At 58.8% G+C, this 24,111-nt stretch overlaps 1 protein-coding gene across 5 annotated transcripts in view; it reads left to right on the top strand.

The window, feature by feature from the left end:
• Nucleotides 1–24,111, top strand: part of NEK6 (NIMA related kinase 6) — an 86,169-nt gene that overhangs the window by 46,060 nt on the left and 15,998 nt on the right. For all 5 annotated transcript variants that reach the window (XM_049637661.1, XM_049637677.1, XM_049637652.1 and 2 more), the window contains 5 exons: nucleotides 5,499–5,639; nucleotides 7,199–7,261; nucleotides 11,899–12,009; nucleotides 16,312–16,420; nucleotides 16,774–16,881. In XM_049637661.1, coding sequence (XP_049493618.1) covers nucleotides 5,499–5,639; nucleotides 7,199–7,261; nucleotides 11,899–12,009; nucleotides 16,312–16,420; nucleotides 16,774–16,881 — 532 coding nt within the window. The remainder of the gene's footprint in view (nucleotides 1–5,498; nucleotides 5,640–7,198; nucleotides 7,262–11,898; nucleotides 12,010–16,311; nucleotides 16,421–16,773; nucleotides 16,882–24,111) is intronic.

A 24,111-nucleotide genomic window follows, 5' to 3' on the forward strand; every position in this document is an offset into this window, starting at 1 on the left:
CGCCGCCTCCCGGCCTCTCTGCCCATCTGCTCCTCCTCTGGGGGAGAAGTAAGGGGCTCCCACCCTGGGGAAGGGGGGTGAGGAGTCAGAATTTCCAGCCACATTTTCCCAGTGAGTGGCTCACAGAATAGCCCTCCAAAGGGAGGCGAGCGAGCCTGTGGTCTAACTCAGTCCCTTGGCAAACAGTCCTGGACAACCCGTGTAGGGGACCATGAAGTCAGAAGGCTACAGGGGCACGTCCACCTCACTGCTTTACTGCAGTCAGGTGACGATGGGTAAGTGACCTCTCTGAGCCTCAGTTTCCTCATCTGTAAAATGGGGCCGTGAAGACTGAGATGGTGTGTATATATATATATATTTTGTTTTTTGGTTTTTTTTTTTGAGAGAGAGAGCATGAATGAGCGAGGACCAGTGAGAGAGGGAGAGAGTGTGGAGCCCGAAGCGGGGCTCAAGCTCACAAACTGTGAGATCACGACCTGAGCGGAAGTCGGATGCTTAACCGACTGAGCCAGTCGCCCCAAGATGGTATACTTTAAACCCCCAACGTGGCATCTGACATGGTGGGTATTAAGGAAATGGCATACCATTGATCTTATTCTCCTATTTTAAAACTCATTGTAGTTTTCACAGCCAAAGAGCCCAGAGCTTGAAATAGGCCCAGTGCAGACCTTCCGTGGGGTGGGGATGATGGTGATGGTGATGGTGATGGTGATAACAACAGCCACGACCTCCCTGCCTCAGCTCGTCCCCAGCCCCCTAGGAGGCAGGCGCCGACCTTGTCCGAGGTTCACACCTCAGACAGAGCAATGCCAATACCAGTAATGACATTAACAACCCTATAGCATCTCCCACGTGCCAGACGCTCTTCCAAGAGCCTTCATTCGGTAACTTACCCCCTAGCAGCCCTCTAAAGGAGGCACTATTATTACCTTAATTGTCCAGTTGAGGAAACTGAGGCCCAGAGGGCTTCTCCAAGGCCCCCGGCCAGGAAGTGGCAGATCTGGGATGGGAACTCCAGCCTCTGCACCCCAGTGTCCGTGTCTCAGCTGATGGAGCCAGAGCAGGGGTCACCCCTCTGCCAACCCGTGCTCCAGGGCTGGTGCCTGTTTTCCCCAGGAGCCAGCGTGGGGTCCAAGATGTAACAGGGGGCAGTGAGGATTATTAGACGAGCAGTTTTCAGAAAGGCCATCGGGGCTGGGGTATTACCTTGACGTCTCCATAGTGCAAGCTGCTCGCCACCAGCCCCCGGTCTGCCCCCCGGTCTGCCCAGCAGCTCAGAGCTCCCTGGATGGTTGGCACCAACATCATCTGGAATCCTCCGAGGAATCCTGGGGCTGATATCGCTAACGTCCCCCTGTTGTGGATGACCTCAGCTGTAGGGCAAGAGCAAGCTGGCTGAGGGCTGCCCCAGCAGGGGAGGAAGCCTTGGAGGTGGCTGAGGAGAGAGGTCTGGCCTTATGGGGCCATGACTCCTTTCACCTCTTCCTCTTCTGCTCACATCCCCTGAGTTAAATCTGAGTCAGGGCTCTCCTGGCTCGGGCACTGCACCGTGTGGCCCGCGGTGTCCCCTACCTGAACAGAGGCCACCCTGGGGACAGGGCCCCATCCCCACCCCTGTGAGGATGGTGGTGGCCCTGAGCCTGCCCAGACTGTCCCCCTCACAGGCTGTGCTGCTGCCAGAGGAACCCGCCCCTGCCCCCCCCCCTCCCCCCAGCCCCACACAGGAGCTCACTCCTCTAATTAGGTCGAATGGGTTGTGACAGGAAATGCAAATCTGGGTCATCGCATATGCAGATGTGCATCTGGAGTCTCTGGATGCCAGCCGGGATGTCACCTCTGTCCTCTGGGAGTTTCCTCTGGGCAGCATGGCCTTCAGGGCACATCTCTGGGGTGGACAAGAGAGTGCTGGGGACTCCAGCCACTCGCGATGGCTTCTCACCTAGTGTTTGCAGAGCAAGGACCCTAGGAGATCGCCTCCTCCAAACTCTTCGCTGTCCCAGGGGGGAAACTGAGGCCTGGAGAGGGGAGGGGCCCTGCCCATGTCACCTCTCAGTGCAGCTGACTCTATGTGGTCAGGGAGTTCAGGTCTCAGCTCCCCACTGACCAGCTGTGAGGAGACTTAAGTCACAAAATCTGTGTAGGCAGCTAGTACAGTAACTGATGTGTTGTAGGTGACTTTTTCTGAGGGTGTGTGATTTCAGCTGCACTCACGAGTGACAGTGGCTGCATCACCAAGTCCCACAGCGCACCAGGTTGCTTTGAGCCCGTTCCATTGTGTCATTGGACACACGTGCCCTGAGCACTCGCTCTGGGCAGGTGAGGGCCTCAGCTCAGGGGACATGGAGGGGACTAAGGGGCGCAGTTTCGGAGAGGCCCCTGTTCGGGGGACAGGGTGGGGCTCAGGTGACTGGAAGCAAGAAGCAAGAAGCCTAGACCTGGCCAGTCACGGGATCTTGAAGGAAAAGCCGAGGAGGAATCTGAGTTGGGAGGCCACACAGCATAGCACAAAGGGCGTGGACTCTGGAGTCTCGGGTCCCAGGCTCAAATCCCGCCCATTACTCACTGCGAGGTCTGGAGCTGGTCACTGCCTCCCCTCCGAGCCTCAGTTTCCTAGAACGGCGGTAACAGTGATGCCTACTCACAGGGTCGTGGGAAGTATTCTGCACGGTACCTGGCACACAGTAAGTGCTCAATAAATGCTTGTACTTTCTTACATGGGCACTTTGTATATAAGTAGGTTAATTGTTGTTACTGAACAACCTACTAGACGGGCACTGGCATATGGTGGATAAGATTGTGGTCTTCCTCCTCCACCAGCCCTGCCTTCTGCTCAGCGCCCCCCCTAGGAAGCATCTTCAAATCTCTCACCAGGAGAGGTAATTATGCCTCAAGACTTCAGAGCCAAGGTTGGCCCCACCGTTACCTTGCTGAGGGAAGGAGGCAGCAGGCTGTGAGCCTTGGACTTCCATCGCTCACTCCTGGCAGGCGGGTGCTGTTAGGGTTTCCTTGGCACAGAGCTGGGTCTGGGCAGGTTCAGAAAGGCCGGGGTGAGGAGTAGCAGCAGCTCAGGGCCCCTCTCTCCTGATCCACCTCCACTTCTCAGTAATAGAAACCACTGAGCACCTACTGTGTGCTGGGGGTGGTACTCAGCAATCTCACGTGATCCTTAAAGCAACCCTATAAGACAGGCACGCTTCTATACCTCTGCCTTACAAGGCAACTGAGACCCAGCAGCTTGTGTAATTGCCCAAGGTCACCAGTCAGCAACCCAGAAAATAGGCATAAGGAGATCTACATAAGGATGTTTATCGCAACGTTATTTGTAGTGATGAGAGACTAGAAACAAGCCTACTGTGGACTATATTTGGCAGTTATTTAAATCACTGTCAGTGGACAATATCCATCAGTTACTGAGAGAGGGGAAAGCAAGTCTTAGAGTAAAACGTTCACACCATTTTGTGGAATTTTTTAAAGTTTATTTGAGAGAGCGCGCGTGCACGTGCACACACACACACACACACACACACACACACGTGAGTGGGGGAGGGGCAGAAAGAGAGGGAGAATCCCAAGCAGGGATACCCACTCTCCGCGAGGAGCCCTGTGCGGGGCTCGAACTCACAAACCGTGAGATCATGACCCAAGCCGAAATCAAGAGTCGGATGCTTAACCGACTGAGCCACCCAGGCACCCCACGATTTTGTGTCTTTAAAAAGTACACCATCTCCATATATGTGAATATTTGTTCACTGAACAAACATTTATTGAGTGCCTACAGCATGTGACACCGTTTTGTGGGGCATACCTTCTAGTGGTCGGGACACAAAGAAGATAACTAAGTAGAATATGGATGGGATTTGGAATGCTGGAAGGTGAACACGAAGGGGGAAGAGTCAGAAGTGTAGAAGGGAGAGAAACGGTGAGGCGTCCGAGGGACATTCCAGGCAGAAGGCCCAGCGAGAACAAAAAAAGGATAGTCAGTGTGGAAGGAGCGAAGCGACCAAGAGAAAGTCCTAAAATAGCAAGGACGCAGAGGTGCGAGGATGTGGGTGGGCAGAGCACGTGGGGTCTTAAAGGCTTCGTGGGTGGCTCTACTCACCTCACCGTGATGGCGTGCTCTCCTTATCTTCGCCTATTTCACGGTTCAAACTGAACACATTCGTGTAGCAAAGAAAAAGAAGGAAAAACTCGAGGCTGATTGAGAGCAGACGTACTGAAACGGATGCCAGCCCCACAGGGCTCCGCAGGCTCCTTCCGGGGCTTATTTGTCTAAAAGTTGGTATTCGGGTGAAGGAGAGTTCCAGAAGGCAGCCCAATAAAGTTCCTGATCTTCCACCCTCTTGGATGCCTCCGGCCCAAGTCTGGAAGAGGCCTTTTCGCATCAGAAAATTCAGACACTTGTCCCTTCCTGCCTGGGTGGGGCTCTCTGTACCTCTTGCCTCACCCTCACCCCCTAAAATGAACTCCACAGATGTTTCTGTCCCCCTTCTATATGTGAGACCCTGTCCTCACTCCGCCACCCAGCCGGGGCGGGTCCCCAGTGGCGGTGACCCCCTGTCCCAGAGTGGCGCGAGGGGGCGGGTAGCAGGAGGAGGACGTATTTTGGCAGGCCAGCGCGGGGCAGACCAGAGCCAAGGCATCCTCGCCGTCCTCCCCTCCTCTTCCCCTTTCCAGGGCCCAAGAAGGCACCCCCTCCTCTCCTTCTCCCCAGAGCACTTTGCACGTGTGTTGGGGGGGGCGGGGGGGTGGTGGCAAGGGGCTACGTGGCCACTGCTGCCTCACTGGGCAGCACCATCCCTGGGCAGGTCGTACTGCTCAGTTGTGGGTTTCTGTGCTGGCCCCTGGAGAGTCACCGTGAAGTGTCTGGACCCCTCATGTTGCCATAAAGGGGCCTGTTTATTCAAAGAAGGGGCTTGGAATGGTGAGACTGCAGATTTAATCTTGGTTTTCTCATCTCTTGGATGGGATTGGCTACCCCGGGAGGGGAAGTCACGTCTTACAATGACTCGTAGGGTTAGGGTTGGGGCCGACACGTGGAGGGCCTTGGGGCCAGTGAGACCCAGAGGGGCCTCGCCCTAGCTGTGTGATCTTGGTGGGTCACTTCCTTCACACCTGCTCTGCTTGCTGGCTCCAGCCTGGGCACAAGGGCTTCAGGAGTGAACAAGGTGGGCGAGGCCCTGGCCCCAGGGAGTCAGCTTTCTGGGAGTGCGGGACAGAAACAAGCAGATGACCGTGCGATCAGGTAATGAGGGGTGGTGCTAAGTGCCATGGCAGAAACCAGCAGCCTCAGATTCTCATCTACAGAGTGGGGGTTGTGGTGTGGACAGCACCCAGGGGGCCGATGGAGTCTCTGACAGTGAGGTTGGCATTCAAAGTCTCTCCGTGGCCTTGGAGGAGCACTGCTGGAGTTGCCGGGTTCTGGAAGGGGCCCCAGCTGCCCAGGGCCCGGCCCCTCACTACAGCCTGGCTACTGATACCCCTCTGTCTGTCTCCTCCAGAGGCACCCGAACACCCTGTCTTTTCGCTGCTCGCTGGCAGACTTCCAGATCGAGAAGAAGATAGGCCGAGGACAGTTCAGCGAGGTGTACAAGGCCACCTGCCTGCTGGACAGGAAGACGGTGGCTCTAAAGAAGGTGCAGGTGAGCCCATAGGGTCAAAACCACATCACGGGAGCCAGCTTTTGTGTCTAAACATTGTGGCCCTTGGGGCGCCTGGGTGGCTCAGTCGGTTAAGCGTCCGACTTCAGCTCAGGTCACGATCTCGCGGTCCGTGAGTTTGAGCCCCGCGTCGGGCTCTGGGCTGACGGCTCAGAGCCTGGAGCCTGTTTCCGATTCTGTGTCTCCCTCTCTCTGCCCCTCCCCCGTTCATGCTCTGTCTCTCTCTGTCTCAAAAATAAATAAACGTTAAAAGAAAAAAATTAAAAAAAAAAAAAAAAAACAACATTGTGGCCCTTGGCCAGTCCTCGACCCTTCCTCTGAAATCGTCACCCAACTCACTGGGCTGTGGGAAGGATTAGGTGGGCTCCTGTTGATGAAAGCTCATCGTGAGCCTTAGAGGAAAAGGCAAATGAGCATGCATTGAGCACCACTGTATACCGGGTCGTGTCTTGAGAACAGTCCTGTGGGTGAGGGCGGTCACCCCATTCCTCAGATCAGAAGAACCACAGAGGCATGAGTATCCATCTCACCGAGCCCACAGAGCGAGCTGAGGGGGAGCTCAGACTCTGACCCACACCGACTCAGCACTTGCTGGTCGCCTCTGGGTGTGAGAGCCTTTCCTGACCTCCGTGTCCCCCCGAAATGGAGGAGGGGGCTCAAGCAGATGGGTTGGCAGCCGCAGAGTCCTGCCAGGATGCGTTTCAGTGAGAGCCACTGGGCACATTTGAACAGCACGTTGCCACAGAAGGTGGCTTTAAATCCCCCAGCAGAGTTTCCCGACACCTCAGTTTGCTCATTTGTCCTTCGAGAATGAGCCTAACCGCCTGGGCAGAGGAGGGGACGCAGACTCAGCCACGGGTGGGGACCCAGGCGACAGATGGTTTCTTTGCTGGTCTGTAAACCGCACATGTGGCTCCGGGTCGCTGGAGGAGAGGCGGGCTCCTCTCTTTAGAAAAGGCCCATTTTCTGCTCTGATTTGTCTTCCAAGGAGGGGCTCGCCTGGCCCTCTTTGTCCTGCTTTTCTGTGCCATGTCGGGTTTTGTAGTGGGGACCTTCTGTTTGTTGCCGGGAGTCAGAAGGTATTCTGAGGGCCCACGGCGAACGGGCACTGAACGGGCCCCGGGGTGGCGGGGGGGGGGGGGGGAGGGTGTGTGGTGCCAGGTGCTGTGCTTACACCCTCTCACTCAGCCCACATGACCGCCTGGGAGGTCAGGCCAGGCTATTGGCCCCATTTTCAGAGGTGAAGACTGAGGCTCCAAGCATGTTTCCTGGCCTCCCACTTACCAGTGGGTGACCTCAGCAAGTCACTGCATTTCTCGGTCTTTCTCTGTAAGTCGGCACCAGTAACCCCTGCCTCACGGGAGGATTCAGCCCAGAGCGCCTGGCATAGGATGGGCACCCGGTAAACAGCCGTTGTGTTTATGGCGTCCCTCGGCGAGGAGGTGGGAGAGCCGGGGTGGGAGTTCCCATTCTTGTGGCTCCCGGTGGGGGTCCCGGGAGCTGGGTTTTGACCACTCTCTCTCTTTTTCCTCTCACCCAAGATATTTGAGATGATGGACGCCAAAGCCAGGCAGGACTGCGTCAAGGAGATTGGCCTCCTAAAGGTGAGTGCCCTGGCCTGAGCAGGAGCCCCTTGCTTCCTTGCGGTGGCCTGGTCCCCACCCTGGGCCACCTCTTGGCTGTCACAGACCGCAGCCGGTTAGGTTCAGAAACAACACCCTTTTGAGGGTTAGTGGTCCATTTGTTTTCTCATGATTGGGTGGGCGTGGACCCCACCTCACCTCTGCCCAGGCCTCATGGCGCCCCCAGACTGGCCGTCCTTGCCCCACGTTGATTCTGTTTATGGACACCAGCACCTGGCACCAAAGTCCTTCCCCCGAGGGCACCAAATCACTGCCACCTGGGAGATGCCCCCACCCGGGGTGACTCAGCAAGGCCAGCCCGGGATGCAGGAGAGGATTCACAGCCAGTTGTCTGGCCCGGGGCTCCTGGTGCTGGAGGGTCGTCACCCTGTTAGCTCTTCCCAGACCTACCCAAACAGGAGGCTGGGGGGCGGGGGTGGTGGTATCTGTGTCCTTTCCTTTCTCCTCCCCGCTGGCTTCCTCCTTGGTCTCCCCAGAGTCAGAGACAACAGAACTCTCTGGACTAGACTTGCCCCCAGACTAGGGCTGCTTTCTCCTGGAGATCCCTCCCTACTCCCCAGGCTTGGGATTCTGCCTGTGGTCTCATGGGTGGTGGAGGAGGAGGAATGTTCCGCATATCGGAGGCCCAGGAGCCTAGGTTCAAATCCTAATGTCTTCATTTACAAGCCGTGTGACCTTAAGCAAGTGCCTTAGCCTCCGGGAGCCTCAGTTTGCCCATCTGCTCAGTGGTGAGAATACCTGCCTCACGGGATACGGGCAGTTGGAGAAGATGAGGTAAAATAGTATCCGAGGAGGGCCCAGCACAGTAGAGCACACAGTAGGTCCTCCCCTTTCAGGAGACAGAGGGCTTGCTCCACACCTTCTGGTAAAGTGGGGCTGCTGGTCGCAATGATGCGGAAGCCCCGCTGCGGGATTTCTGGTTAGCGGTTTACCCTGCCGGGTCTGCCCTGGGCTCTCAGGCCTGGTCCCTGCCTGCCCTCAGCCATTTCCAGGCAGCAGGGAGCAGGCAGGCAGCCGGTGTGACTGTGCGAGGGATGCCGGCTGACCCAGGGCCCAAGGAGGGCAGGGTCCCGTCCCAGACTCTGGAAGGCTGGGGGATCCCCGCAGTGTGGAATTGGGGAGCCAGGTGGTGGCAGCCTCGGACGCCACCCTTGGGATGTGGGACTCGAACGCGGGAACGGGGAGGCCCCTGAAGTGGCTGAGAGCGGGGGGGTTGCGGCCTGATGTGATTTGTGACCCTGCCTATGATGGGTCCCAGGGAGGCTTACAGGGAGGTGTCCTTAACTCCAGCTGTTACAGGTCCAAAAATCCCCTTCGGATAACCTTTTTAAAGTTTTACCTTAACAGTCGACTTTGGGACCCGGGTGTGGTCTCAGGACTCAGACTGATTTCCCAGCCCTGGGGACCTGCTGCCATGGTCACCCACCCTCTCTCCTCTCTTGTGGCCAAGAATGCACATGTGCCATTCACAACGAGTAAGGAATTATACGTGTGCTCGTACCGAGCCAGCTTGTTCTGGGTCCCTGGGCTTCGGTGAAGTCATAGGTGAGGCTTGGTGCGACCTGGGCCTATTCCGGGGGCTTCCTCAGGCTGCAGTGTGGCCGTGTGCCATTGACCATGGCTCTGGAAGTGGGCACACCCCTCACTAGCTATGTGGCTGTAGGCAAGCTGTTGACCACTCGCGGCCTCCGTTTTGTCATCTGTAAAAGGGAGTGATGGTAACAGGACTGTCCTCAGGTGCCGGGGGAATTAGAAAATGGGTTGGAAGTGCTCAGTGTAGCATCTGCTGTGTGTAAGTGCTCGGTCACAGGCAGCCCTTGTCATCGTGGTCACAACCTCTGCCGCTCACCGCCAGCCCTTTTCCAGAACGCCGATCCAGCTCCCTGCCTGCCCAGAGGAAGTCAACAGGATGAGCCAGGGCGCGAGGTGTTTCCTGCAAAACAAAGGGAACCACAGTTCTCAGAGGGGCCACTGGGCAACATCATTCACGTCATTCATGCCAGGACCCGAACCCCAAAACCTCCCAGTGCAGAGGCCCCCCCCCCCGGACGTGGGGCGGGAAGGCGGACCCTGTCGGAACACAGGCAGAGATCATGTGTTCATATAGTCAGCACAGTTTTGAGCAGCACTGAGTGCTGGGCACAAGGATGCAGCCAGCAGGGAAGACAGATCCTCACAGACTGCCGTGTCACGTCCCAGCGGGGCCACGAGTGGGACGGAGCAAAGCCCCTGGCGGCAGAGATTCAAGTTGGGGGGGGGGGGGGGACCTGAGCCCTTTACTGTCACCTCTGCCTTCCTTCCGTCTGGCCATCTGTCCGTCGTCCATCCCTCGGCAGCCAGCACGACCGCCAGGCATGGCGCGGGACCTCAGGGACAGCCCCACCCTGTGGAGCTCCAGGTTGTGAGAGAGAGAGAGACACGGGCGTGGATTGTCGGGACGCCAGAGAGCGAGAGAGTGGCCGATGCTGCCAGGAGGAGCTGCACTGAGATGAATCTTGAGGTGTTACTTACCTGAACCCTAGATACACGAAGCCAAAGCAGCTACCCCTCCCCCGCTCACAAACCACGAAACCCCACCACTCGCACCTCTGGAGCACTTCCTACATCCTTGGCCCAGGCGTGTCCCCTTTGAGACACGCCTGAGCTCCCCAACAGGCTGCAGGCTCAGAAGGGGACCCTGGGTGGACAGCAGTCCTCGGTTACTGGACCAGGTTCTGGACCGGGCTTCGTCCTCCAGAGCCAGTCCCTTCCCTCTCCAGGCCTCGGGGATTGCCCCCAGCTGACCTCTGGGGGTCCCTTTTCGCCCCAGTCTGTACCTTTGTAGCCTGGCGGGGTATTCGAGGGAGCCCTGACGTCACCTGCCCTCCTCAGGCCTGCCCTGGGAGCAGGGAGAGAGGCCTCCCCCTCCTCCCCCCAAGAGCCAGCACCTCGAGGCAACAGCCCCCTTGACTGAAGCTTTCATTCCCACCCAAACCCCCTCCAGTCTTTCCAAGTCATTTGAAAAACTGTGCTGCCCAGTCTGCTGATGACCTTGGTGGGTGTCGGGGAGGCCTCCCTGGGAGGATGTAAGGTTCCCCCGGGGAGGTGGGGAGGTGGGGAGGTGAGCGCCAAGAGTGGGCTGAAAGAGCAGGGGACTCTCGTTTATAATAACAACAGCGCTGGCACGTCATAAGGTGCATTCGAGACTTCAAAGCGTTTTCAACTTGATCAAGTGCCAGCATTCCACTCGCTTTGATATTTTTTTTGGTAAATGGAAAATATCAGCTGATGTGATGGCCAGCGTTAGCTCCGGGAAGGCCTCAAAACAAAATCCGGGTAAAGGTGACTTTTGACGAAGGCACCACAACAGTTCAGTGGACGAAGGAAAGACTCTTAATCCAGGTGCTGGGAAAACTGGACGTCCAAAGGGACAGAAGTGAGCCTTGACCGCTGCCTCACGCTGTACATAAAAATTTATTTGAAACGGAGCATAGCCCTAAATGTAGAGGCTAAGACTATAATCATGCTGTTTGCTGTGCTGACAAAGGGGGTGAGGCCCAGGACAGGGGGCCTGAGGGCTCAGACGGGCAGTGGACATCAGGATAGAGTGGAGTCGAGGGAGGGGCAGACACATGGCCAGCGACAGAGGCCACCTGTGGCTTCTGATTGAGGGGTGTCTGCGGACCCAGACCTGGAGCACAGCCATGTGATGCCTGCCAAGGTCCCCCTCATTTTAGAATCCGAAGGCGGGCACAGGTCGGCACACAGCACAAATCCACACCCCTCTCACAGCAACTTCCAGGTCTTCTAGAAAATGTGTGCGACGGTGGCCTCTGCTTGTCTGCTGACAGCCGCCCCCGTGGACTTGGCCGACCAAGCCCTGGCAGAATATTTGAGTCCCCTCTGCTTTCCCAGACTCTGGAATCATTTGGTGGAAACAGTCAGTCTGAGTTATAAAAAGTTGCCAAGGTCTGTCCCCTCTTAGCCAGGCGGGGGCTGACTTCCAGCTGGTGGGGAGCTGTCCTGTCTGGAAAGCACGTGGGCCATGGTGGTCAGGCCAGAGGCAGGGCTTCAGCACAGAGCACGCCAGGAACTGTTGGGTTTTTTTTTTTCAGGATTTCACAAGGATGTGTCAAAATGAGAGGAGGGAGGAAGAAGGGAGATGGGCGCACTTGGGAGCACCAGCACAGGCCTGCTGAGCACAGCAATAGGGCAGTGGGGGCCCAGCCCTGCTGCCGAGGGTCACGGGTGGTGAGGAGGAGGAGGAGGAGGAGGAGGATCCTGTTCACAGGTGTCCATGGAGTCTCAGGTCCGGGCAGTCACCAAGTTAGACATTGTGTTAGAGGCCTCGGCACATCTAATGCTCACTACTACTCATGAATACATTATGCCCATTGTACAGATGGGGAAACTGAGACTCAGAGATGCAGAAAGGCATTCCCAGTGTTGCCTGGGTCTGCCTGACTCCCAAGCACAGGCCTTTCCCCCAAGACACTCCCTTGTGTAGCAAAGCCAGGGCCCTGCTAATGAATACTTGCTGTGAGCCAGCACGGGGCAGGCACTAGGCTGGACCAGCCCTCATTGGTTCTGCCTCCCCTTCTTTCTCTCTCTTTGGACAGCAACTAAATCATCCCAACATCATCAAGTATTTGGACTCGTTTATTGAGGACAACGAGCTGAACATTGTGCTGGAGCTGGCCGATGCGGGTGACCTCTCGCAGATGATCAAGGTGAGTGAGGCCGGCAGGCAGGCCGGCCCCGGGGGCTGTCCAGACACAGGGAGCCCAGGATCAGGAAGCCCCTCGGCCTGGAGTCTTTGCTGCTGTGGCCTCGGGTGGAGGCTGTCCACCAGGGCCACTCAGCCTCCCTGGCCAGTGCCTCACAGGCCTCAGCCGTGGCCTGGAGGGTGCCCGCTCGGGCTCTGGGAGAGGGTCAGCCATGGACAGAAAGCACGCCTCTGGCTGTCCCCACTGCCCCAGGCTGCCCACAGGCCACCTTATGGTAGAGACAGGGATAGAACCCCACGTTAGGTCAGACCCCAGCTCACAGAATCTGGGAAAAGGTGTTGTGCGTCCAACTTTCCAAAGGGAAAACTAAGCCCAGAAAGGCTAAGAGACTTACCCGAGGATACCCAGTAACACGGGGATAGTGCCGTGCCTGTGTGGCGCCGCTCTCTGTTTCCTAGCCAGGGCCTCCAGGCATCAGCACCCAAGTGATCCCCCGGGGGCCGCTCCAGCGCTGGAGGGACACCTCACTCCATGCAGTGGCTGAGGCGGGGCTCTCTGAGAGGTTGAATGACTTACCAGGTCTGGCTCTTGCTCTGTGTCCCACGGCAGCCCCCATACTGCCCTGCCCCCATTGCCCCCCATCCTGAGGCCCAGGCCCAGGCCCACGCCCACCGAGAGTCTGGACTCAGGAACCATCACAACTCCATCGCTGGAGCACCTCCTGTGAGCCACAACCGTGCTGAGCACACACATCACTCACTAAGCACACACCGTCCTCAGCAGAGCTCAGAGAGATTTAGTTGCCTGCCTGAGGCCACACAGCCTCTCTGTGGGACCCCCAAGCCCCAGCCCTCAGCCCTCCATCCCGCTCTATGCTCCTCCCTCAAGGCCCTGACTCCCCTGCTGGCTTGACCAGCCTGCAGGCTGTTGGCCATGGGCCCCCACCGCCTCCTTCCCCCAGCCCAGTCCATCTGCTTCTGAGCGAGGCCAGCTACGCCGGAGCCCCCACCTTGCTCCCGGCAACACTTGCAAAAGGGGCCAGACATGGGTTCTCCGTCTTTCCCACCAGGCGCTGGGGACTGAGCAATTGCTCAGCGCTTGCTCTTCTGAAATCTGGCTCCTAGGAATTCGGGCGTCGTTGGGAAGCGGCATTACTTGAGCTGTTATCACCTGCTTTTATATTTTCGTTGACATATTAATGTGTTTGCCGGGATGTTAATCTCCACACAGATCCCTGGTGGGAACAGATGTGCTCTATCATGTCTTAGTTCTTCCTTCTCCCCCCCCCCCCCCCACCCCCACCCCGTGTTTCTCCTTCACATGTCGTTCTCTTGCTGAACACACACGCATCCAGCACCCGCTGGGTGCCGAGACCTAGGCGTGGGTGCTGCCCTCAGGGAGCTTGCCTTCTAACAGGAGGGCAGACCCACGAACAAAAAGTCACAAGGCCATGTGAGCAAGCCAAGTTCAGGACCTGTGGGAGCCAGGGAAGGCTTCCTGGAGGAGGTGGCCTGAGCTGAGACCTGAAGGAGACAGCGCAGGGGGGAGGGGGGTGTTGTAGCAGAACAGCTTGCAAGAACCCAGTGGGATGAGCAGTCCAGAGTCCACAAAGTACTGGGTGAGGTGGAGGGAGTGTGGGGGGAGGTGGGGCAATCAGGTTGCCCAGGGCCTCACCGTCTGGGCCCAGGATTCGAGACCTTGCCCCAAGGTCAGCAGGGAGCTTCCCGGGACTCATGGTGGGGAGTAGACATGGTTTGTATGGTGTTCTAGAAGAAAGACTAGATGCCCAGCAGAAGGTGGGGTGGGGGGTGGGAGTGGAATCCGTGAACAGGAGGTGGAGGGGAGACAGAGGAAGGGCCCTGGGACGTGGCCCATGGCGAGGGTGCTGCACCCTGAAGCCCCTGCAGACCCAGGCCCCTTGCAGCATCTCCGTCAGCAGAGCGGGGCTGGAATCAAACAGTCGGGGGTTGGCGACTGGGCAAATCAAACCCCTTGCCCACAAAGCCCGGTTTCCATCTCTGTCCTGGGGGTGCGTGAGGGACTGCGGGGGGGTGGGTGCTGGGTGCTGGGCTGGGTGCAGGCTCCTTCCGGGTGAAAGAGAGGAGGGAGGCATGTGGGTGTCCAGCACCTTGTGCCTGGCCTGGGGAGTGGGGTGCCCCCTCCCCAGCTGCCCTCCCCTTCTCCCTGGCCTCCTCAGGGCCCACACCAGCCCAGAGAGATCAAGTTGGTCACATACCCGCTGGGTTTCTGGGGGGCGGCCTCCCGGCCCCATCTCAGGAGCCCTCCCCTCCTGACACGGTACCTCCTCTCTCTCAGTCACAGGGCCCTCCCCCGTTCCTGTTCCCTCTGCTGCAGTGCCAGCCGCTTCCCCTGCAGGGCCCTGGCTGGGTGCTGCTCCCAGCAAGCGGGAGAGGCAGGGCAGGAGAGACACCCTCGGTCTGGAGGCAGACACACCTGCTAGACCCTCCTCCCTTGGCGGGAAGGGGGCCTTATGCCTCAGTTTCCCCATCTGTAATACGCTCTTCACAATGCCTGGGACTTGGTAGGAGCTCAGTTTCCCCGAGTGGCCTTTCCCACTCTCTGGCTGCCTCTGGGTACTGAGGGGAACTGGGGACCTTGCCGGGGCCCCAGGCCGGGCTGCACCACGGCCGCCCCATTGGGCTAGCCTGAAGGCTACTGGCCTAGGCCCTGTGTCCCAAGGGCCCGCAGCCTCAGGCCAAGCAGTGCCACCACTGCCACAGCGCCGACGTTATTTATGACGGACAGTGAAGCTGAGAGTTGCCGCCACCCCAAAACCCACCAGAGACTCTGCGCCTTCCCGCTAAATGTCACACGGCGCTTATAGGACGTGACATTTAGAAAAGCACCATTCGCAGCCGAGCTTAAAAGCTGTAATGAGGATTAACCAACATCACAGCATAAACAACGCTCCAGCCCAACCCACCACGGAGACCCGGGGTAGCGTGGAGGGGAGTGGGGTCCTGTGCCAGCGGTCTGTGCTGGGAGCCTCGGCAGCTCACCCGTGAGGTCCCTGTCCCAGAATGGAGCCTCGGGAGAGCCTCATGGGGCTTAACTGCCAGGCCAGGGGCTTTCAGCCATGACCGTCCCATTGTCGGAGGTGCCCAGATCAAGTCCCCCCTCTGGCACTCCAGCTGCGTGACCTTGGGCAAGTTCCTGAACCTCTCTGAGCTCAGTCCCTCATCCAGTGGTTACCAGTGTCATTCAGAGTTAATTAGGGTTAAGAGCTTGGCCCTGGGAGGTTGGGGTTGAGCCGTGACTGCCCCTTACCAGCTATTGTGTGGCCCTTGGTTTCCTCATGTGTAAGATGGGTGCAGTCACCCCTGCTGAGGGCCCAGCACAGTGGCTGCACAAGGCGGGTGCTTACCCGTGTGAGCTCAGGTCCTGTCTTCTGCCACAAACTCCCTTCCCTAGGCCAGGAGCGTGTCCTGGGGCGGCCACTGTCTTCCCTGCACCCGAGCAGCTGCCCGAACAAATGGGCCTATGGCTTCGCCTCTGGCTGCTTTGGAAAAGGTGGTTGTTCTGGAGCGAAAAGCCTCTGAACAAAAACCCAGTACTCAGGTTACCGGTGTGCGTGAGTCATTGCCCCACCCCCCACCCCACCCCTCAGGCCTGGCTCACAGGAGACTCCCCGGAGGGTCATGGGTGAGGGCCTCTTCCCCGTGTGCTCCTTCCGGGACCTTTGGTTACCTACGGCTCACTCAGTGCAGCTTGGGTGGCATTTTGGGTTTCGTTCTGTTTTCTGGAGCATTAAATATGTTTTTTCAGGCAATGAAGTAGATTAGTGCCTGGGTTCCCAGGGACAGGGCAGCTGGGATTTAACCACCAGGCACCGGGTACCCCCATTCTGGGCCAAGCTGGGGCGAGGGGCAGACAGAGTCCATGCCTATCTGCTCCAGCAAGGAGCTTCCCCATCAGGCTGTGTGGGAGACGGGCCTGTGTCCGGAAAATGCCAGAAAAAGTGTGATTGAGAGAAGCCTTCAAGATGCAGACCAGGCATCCATTCTGCAAAGTCCTCTAGGACCTTCACTCTGGGCCAGACCTGCTCCACCCGCAGGGAGGTCAGCGCTGGGTGGGGGCGGACCGGTGGCCACGGAGGGCCGTCTGGGGCTGAAGTGTAGACGGGAGCACAGCACCCTCCGTTCCAGATGTATTGTTTGTTCAGCAGCCTGACCACCCGCCCCCGTGCCAGGTGCCAGCTACCACTGGGGACAGGACAGGGGCGCTGCCCCGTGGCCACCTCCCTTGCGGCCCGTCCCCCAGGCCTGTCTGTCTTCCCCACCGCAGTACTTTAAGAAGCAGAAGCGGCTCATCCCCGAGAGGACGGTGTGGAAGTACTTCGCACAGCTGTGCAGCGCCGTGGAACACATGCACTCTCGCCGGGTGATGCACCGAGGTACGCGTCCACCAGAGCCCGCGGCGTCTGGGCACCGCCACTCCCCCCCAGAGCCCGCGGGTGGGGCGGGGGGGTGCTGGGCACCCCTGGGGCCCAGGAGGCAGCGTTCCCTGCTCTGGGGAGAATGGTCTGGGGACATCCGTGAGGAAGCTGGACCACTTTGTATTCCCCGGACAGGGGCGTGTGAGCATCTTGCCTGGCCTTCGGGGAGTCCGGGAGTCCAGCCCAGGGCCTCGCACGTGCCCATTCTCCGATTCCCCCGAGGACCCACAAGATGCTCAACACTGTGTCCTGCCCTACCCGCCACCCCCCCCAACTTCTGCCCCCACACCAGCTGCCTTCTTCCTCTGTAGACATCAAGCCTGCCAACGTGTTCATCACGGCCACGGGTGTCGTGAAGCTTGGTGACCTCGGCCTGGGTCGCTTCTTCAGCTCCGAGACCACTGCAGCCCACTCCCTAGGTAAGGAGGCCTGTGCACACATCCCAGCAGCGGCTGGCGGTCCTGGGCGACCCTGCGGGGAGATGCGAATGTTCACCCCACAGGGCCTTTGGTCCGTTAACGCAGGAACATACCTTCCTGAGCCCCAGTCTTTACTAACCTCTTCACCACAGTGACCCAGAGCAGGGCGAACTGAGAGGCCTCGGCTGGGAGTCCCCTGCGTCCTCACGCTGCCTCGCCGCCCCTTCCAGGAAAGGACGGCAGAGCCCGTCCGGGACGGCGGTCCCGTCTTTCTCTTTCTCCCGTCGTGTTCCGTCCCGTGGATGCCCCACGCTCGGTCCAGTCCTCCTGGTGGGGGACACTGGCGCTCTTTCAGGTTTTGGCTTTTACACGGCAGTTTTGAAGCCCCAGGGACCAGGTTACCAGGGTCTCACCTAGCAGGAGGTGACATTGTCGCTGGACTGTGAAGGGTGCAGGGGAGCTTGTGGTGCAGGGAGCAGGGGACGGGTGAGCCGGAGAGTGGGGTGCGCGGGGTGCTGCAGACGGGGGTGCCTAAGTGCCAGGCTCACTGGGCCGGTACCATTCCCAGAGTTGGAGAGCACCTGAGGGCTGGACTTGGGGATACACTTGGGCACGCGTGGGTTTCGGGTTCCGTGAAGCAATGGCAGTTCCGAATCCATACACCGGGTACGTGACTGGGTATGAAACGTGGAATGTTGGAGGGTGAGGAGTTTTCATTTGATTAGGAAAGAGAAACCGGGAGGCCCCCAGTGGAACACAGACGTGGGGGTCCCCTGTGCGTTACAGCAGGGCATATCCGCATTTAACCAGGGCTGGGTGGGAAGGACGCAGATATGGCAGGGGCATCCTGCTCCCAGCGAGCCTGTCCCTGGTTCTTGGAGGTGGCGTTTGCCGGGGAAGGTGCTCCTGAGGCTTACCTGCCCTGTGAAGGCCGACCCCCTCCCTTGGGAACCACTCTTTTCTCCACGGCCCCAGCCTGTGTGTCCCCCACCCTCTCCCCGAGTGCCTGCGGCATGCTGTGAGTACAGAAAGCAGCTTCTGGTGACAGCGAGGTGTTCTCCCGGAGACACACTTTCCTGGTGGAATCTGTCACTGTTCATACAGGTCCCGATGGCTTAGAGGCTTTCGGGGTAAAGCACACAATCAGGAGAAGTGCACTAAGAGATCAGCAGCTCTGATGTGTGTGTGCGCGTGTGAGTGCGTGTGTCTGAGTGTGTGAGTGTGCATGTGCGTGTGTGTGTGTGTGTGTCTGAATGTGGGGTGTGGGCAGGGCTTGAAAGGACGTCCCCTGCGTTTATGACACTTTACTCACACCTCCAATAGCCGGGAGGGTCCACAGGACCCTTCCTTTGTGCAAACGAGGAATCTGGAACCTGGGAGCTTGAGGGATTCTTCTGAGTCACATAGCAGAGCCAGGACTCGAACATGGGCCTCTCCTCCGGAGCCCACGCTTCCTCCAGAAGACCAGGGCTGGGCCGTGGAAGCTGTGCTGGCTCTCCCTCCAGAGCCCCCCAGCCTGCCGTGCCGAGAGGAAGCCTTGTTCCCTGGTCCCCTCAGACCCTTCCTTATGAAAATCAGTGCTTCGGTGAGTTTGGGACTGTTTACCTCTCTGGTTTAGGAGTTTCAAAAGGCCAGACATTCAGGGGCAACTGTCAAAGAGAAGAGTTAAAGCCACTGCCTCTGTCCCCTGTCAGTCAGGTCCCTCCTCTCGGTCCCTCCACGGAGGAGACTGCGCGCTCGTCAGAGCCAGTTAAGATCACATCATTAGGAACGGGCAGAAATACGGGCTCGTCCGACAGTGTGAGTTTATCGACTCGGACTGGTGCACTTATTATATTAATGAGAAGGAATTGGAACTGGGGAAAAGGCTGCTTGCTAGGCCGGGGTCTTCCCGAGGCCTCCGAGCAGCGACCGGGCCCAGTGGTGGATGGAAGGAGCCCTCCTGGGGCCTTGTGCCCGTGTCCAGGGGACGCCAGGGAGCTGAGAGGCCGCAGGGGGCTTGGCGTGGGACCACTCTCAGAACCGAGGGCTGGGCTCCACCGCAAGACGGCACAGAGCTGAAACCCAGGGCCCGAAGTCCCCCCCGACGTGGGAGAAAGGCCCCCTCTCCACAGTGCGGGTCTGCCACAGCTAAGTCTCCTGCACAAATTTGCTCCGGCAAGATATCAGACTAATTGCCGTTGCGTCGTGACTCAGAAAGGGACTCGGGGGTCAGGGCTCCTTCACGCCCCGCGCGTGGGTATGAATTATGTATCCGCTGTCCCTGCACACCTACTATGTGGGGATGCTGTGGCGGGAGCCACGTTACCCTGGCAACTACCTCCTCTCCTGAGGCTGCTGACCCCCTGGCAAGGCTTATGCAAATCGCATCCCCTTCTGCCTCTCCCTCCCCCGGGCCCCTCCCCGCCTCTGTATTTGCTAACACGAGGCTGGCATGAAAGGGCATTAGTCATGCCATGGCCGGGCTGACAGGTGCGGTACCCAGCGGTGGCAGAGCGGCTGCCTCGGTGTCAGGAATAGGAGCCGTAATTAGAGCGTGGAACAGAATGAGCGTCAGACGAATTACCAGGCAGCAGATCATATTTGTCAGGAAGGATTGCATACATAAAAATTAAGTGACAGTACACGCCGGCGTAATGAAAGAAAAATGAAAGATTTGCCCATACACAGCTCACAAGCTACAAGCAAGTGTCTGGCTCCGAGCAACGGCGGCAGCTGCAAGACAAATTGTAGGGCTGGGAGAGCAGGCCCTGCTTGTTCGGCGGCAGTGACAGGGCGGCCGCAGGCTGGGATCAGGGGTGGGCGGGGAGGCAGCCTGTGCCCAGGGCGCGTGCCGGGCCTCAGCCACCTCGCAGGTCCGAGTGGGGGCAGCCCAGACAGGTACAGCGGTCAGGGCACGCTGGCTTTCCCAGGCTGTCAACCCCTGGCCTGACCACAGGGCAGAACTTCCTTCCTTCTCCCTTCTCCTGGCCGACCGCCCTGGCCCAGGGCTGGGTGCTGGAGATGGGATCCCGCAGCCTTCCCTGCTCTCAGGAGGCCCCCAGACACAGCCAGTCCCAGGGTGGTGTGGGAAGGGGCAGGCAAAACTGTCCCCTGAGGGCCCCTGTGTACGGGCTGGGTGCCAGGCTCTTGTCTCTAAACTGTGCCCTGACCAGCCCTGGGGGGGGTCCGGGGCCGTGCCCGGTCCTCCCAGGGCTGCCCCTTTGCTTCCGTTTTCTGTAGTCATCGACCTCACCGAAGACGTGAGTTAACAAAGAAGACAAGGCTTAAAAGATGTCTGAAACGTGTGGCTTTTTAAAAAGTCATCCCAAACGAGGTTTATTATCTCCATTTGACAGATGAGGAAACTGAGGCCCAGAGGGAGGGATACCACATCCCTGTAGTCAACTGGCCCACAGGGACTAGAGCTCCTTGAGGTGTCCGCTCCTCTCCAGGCACAGCCACGGCATCCTGGGAAATGGGCTTGAGTCCAGATGAGCTTTCTGGGTGCCCAGCCACTCAGGGGAGAAGCTCATCTACCCTCCCGGCAGGGCTGCAGGCAGGGAGGATGGCCTCCGGTCCTTGCCATGCTGACAGTCCCTTGAGCGTGCCCACGCTTGGCACCGGGTAGGCCCTGGGGAACAGCTGCTGAGTGGGCACACGGACCTCACAGCCAAGCGCCCCTGGGGACCCCGCTTCGTGTAGATACGTCCCCTGGGCCACCTCCTGCCCGTTCCAGCAGCCAGGACGCTTGGGAGTAACTGGCCTAGAAAACCTGCTTCGGCAGGTACATCTGGTTTCTGAACTCTGATCTGGTGGAGGTCCCGGGAGATCACACCTGGCTGGCAAGGGGCACCTGGCTTGTCTGCCACACCCTGGCATTTTTCAGGGCACAGACTGTTCCTGGTTGAGCTGACACCAGAGAGGGAAGGAGAGGGTCTCAAGAGGACAGCACAGGAAGACGGGATCCTGGCTGGGAAGCAAACTGCAGCTCACCTGTTTGTCCGCTCATTCACCTGGCCGGCTCTGTGCCAGGCCGGCCCCAGGGCCGCTCACCAGGAAGGCCCCTGCTCTCTGGAACTTACAGCCTGGGGGCGGGACGGGGGGGCGGGTTGCGGAATCCACTTAGAGTCTCCACCGTCCTAGTGCAGTTCTAATAATTGTACCCCGGGTGTTACGGGCGACAGTGCTGCAGCCTCCCTGGGGGAGGGGAGCATCCCCGTCCATTAACAAAGGAGGAAGCCCGGGTGCCGCCAGGTGAGCACCTTCGCGGTGCCCGCGGGGTGCTCCAGCCAGAGCCCGAAGCGCGGCCGCCCGCCTTCCCATCCGACACCCCCGGGCCGTCTTGGGTGAGACCCTAACACCTGGATAACAGGGTGCTGCACAGAGTGGCAGGGAGGTGCCTATGTGGCTGCCCAAAGATCCAGTGTCGCGGGGAGCAGGGACAGTCTGGAGAGGCCTCGAATGCCAGGCTGAGGACCTGGCCTTTCTCCCTTGGGGGGATAAGAAGCCAGCCAGGCATGGGGGGCAGGGGCCCCCGCCTTGGGGCAGAGGAAGGGTGGGAATAGGCAGGACAGGGAGGGCCAAGCCAGTCGGTGGGTGGAGGGGAGGGGAGCACTCTCAGGATGTGGGGGCCTGGTTGGATGTTGGGGGTGGGGAGGGAGTTTCACAAGACAGGTCACAGTGAGATGGAAATGTGGGTCACAGGGCCCAGCCCGGAGGGAGCCAGCCACTCCTTGGGTTCCGGAATCTGGTCCTCACTCCCTCCTGTGTTCTTCCCCCACTCGCTCACTTGCTCGCTCACTTTGCCCCCTCTCCCGCCCTCCTGGCTGCAGTCCACCTCTCCCTCTTGGGGCCCGAGGGGGCCTCCCAGAGCCCCTCCACCTGCACCTGTGGGTCAGTTGTCCTGTCCCCGTTTTCCAGAGAGAGAAGCCAAGTCTCCACGAGGTGGAGCGGAGGCCTCCGGGGACCCTCAAGTGCAACCCCTCTGTTGCACCACTGGGGAAACTGAGGCTGGGAGAGAGAATTTCAGTTCCTTCCTGCTGAGGGGTTGAAGCGCGTGCCACCTCGAGTCCATGCGGTCCCCACCTCTGCCGCCATGATTGCACACGGGGTCCCAGCCCCTAGTCACACCTGGCAGGTGGGTGTCGGGCGGGGACCCCCATTTCTCCAGCCATTTTCAAAACTGCCGAGTGGGGAAGAAGTGCAGCCCACAGACGCCAGCGTCTCCTTCATGTGAAATCTTTGCCTTTTTCATATCTAATGAACACGTTTCAAACACGGCAAGCATCTCCAGACGCAGCAAAGTTTGTTTTGACAGGAGTGGCGCATCTCTGGGATGCGGCCCCTTTAATCAGCCTCCGCTTTGAGGTCCCACGTTCTCCTCTGATATCCACCCGGTTTGAAATCCGGGAGTTCTAGGCAAAGACGCGGGGAAGGTCGGGGTTTGTTAGGCTCCTGTTTCATACGCCAGCTCCGTCCCCCACTGCGAGGAGTGAGGGCGGGGGCTGGCTGGGATCTGGCGGGGCTGGGGCTCCAATGGGAAGGCTGCTGGAAAGGGGGCTTGGGCCCACCTGAGTGTCTCCGGGTCTGCGCTGCTGCTTTGCTGGCAGTGACCAGGGGCCCCTGGGGCAGGACTGGGGACCCAGTCGGCTGTGGCCTTCAGGGCCCCTCCTCTTGTTGGCTTCTCCCAATCTTCCCCAGAATCACCGCTCCCTTGGGGCTTGGGGATGCATCCTCCAGGGCCAGCCGCAAGCTTGGGATTTCTTTGAAGTGTCTCATTTTATCTTTAAAACTCATGCAAGTTGTGCATTATGCTTCGTTACGTTTGAGTATCTGTTGTCAGTATAGAAAGCAGGTCTTACAGACTTCCTCCCAGGAAAAGCTGACAAAACAGGAAGAGGTGCTGTGTTCACCCGGCGCAAGCTGAGCACCCCAGCTTTAAGGCTCACAGGTGGGGTCAAGAGATCTGGAGAATCGGCCCAGGGGTGGGGGCACGAGGACCCAGTGCCCAGCGGGGACAGGCCAGATTTCCCTAAGTTAACACTTCGTAAGCTTGGTTGCTCCGCAGGTGTCTTGGCATCTGAAAGCATGACCATGGGGGGTGGGGGCAGCCCCCCAGACTGTGACATGTGTCAGCATCTCCCCGGAGCTAGGGAGAGATGCCGTGTCCCAAGCACTGGCCCCAGAGACTCTGATCCCATAGGTCTGGGGATGGGCCGGGGTCCACATTTTTAACAGGTTTCTACAAGTGATTCAGCTGCAGCTCCTGGTCACTCCAGCCTTTCTCTGTGTCCTTCTAGACACTTTCGGGGACTGGAAACTCACTGCTTCCTGATGGGCCCACTCCTGGGAGGGCCCAGCACAACATCAAGGCTCCGTTAACACTGGATGCAGGACAGATGAATGGGTGGACTGATGGATAGATGAACAGACCATATAGATAGACTGATGGATGGGTAGATAAGCAGACAATAGATGGGTGATTATGGATGGATGGATGGATGGATGGATGGATGGACGGACAGGCAGATGGATAGAATCTGCAGCGCTGGCATCTTAGAAGAAAGTTCACGTTCATCTGGGTGTTTGCCTTTCCCCCGCACTGTGGAAACGGGTAAAAGCAAAAGGAGCCATGGAGAGGTTGAAGGTTGGGTGCAGCATGGGGGAGAAGTGGTGCTCCCTGACCTTTCTTTCCCCACGTTCCCCAAGGCCTTCACCACAGGCAGGCCCGAGGAAGGAGAAAGTGGTGACAGAAAAGAGGGACAACCCAGAAGTCCAGGCCTCACCGAGCAGCTAGCTTTCCCTGGCTGGGGGAGGGGCAGCTTACCTGGACAGCATGTGCAAAGGCACAGAGGTGAACCGAAGAGTAGGTAGGGTTGGGCTGGGATGGCAGTATGAGGGTCTCAAGCAGGGGCCGGGCACTCGAAGTCTTCTCTTTCAGGTGGGCCTGGCCACGCTGCAGGGCATCTGTCCCAAGTTGCTCCCATAGAGGCCCAGGTGGGTCTAAGATGAGCAGAGGACAAGACTGAGGGTGGCGAGAGGCGTCGGGACCAGCCTGTGCTCGCAGCGCCCAGGGCCTGGGCCAGGAGTAGGGGTGAAATGTGGCCAGCAGCGGACACTGCTGTCCCTTGCTGAGGGACAGGGCCCCTGACCTCCATCCACAGCCTTCCTGGTGCCAGAGTCCCTTACCATCTGGTCTGAGAGCTGGTCATCCACTTCGTATTTGCCCATTCATTTTGCTCCCTCGTG

The sequence above is a fragment of the Panthera uncia genome, chromosome D4, assembly GCF_023721935.1.
Source record: "Panthera uncia isolate 11264 chromosome D4, Puncia_PCG_1.0, whole genome shotgun sequence".
Classification (NCBI taxonomy): Eukaryota; Metazoa; Chordata; class Mammalia; order Carnivora; family Felidae; genus Panthera; species Panthera uncia.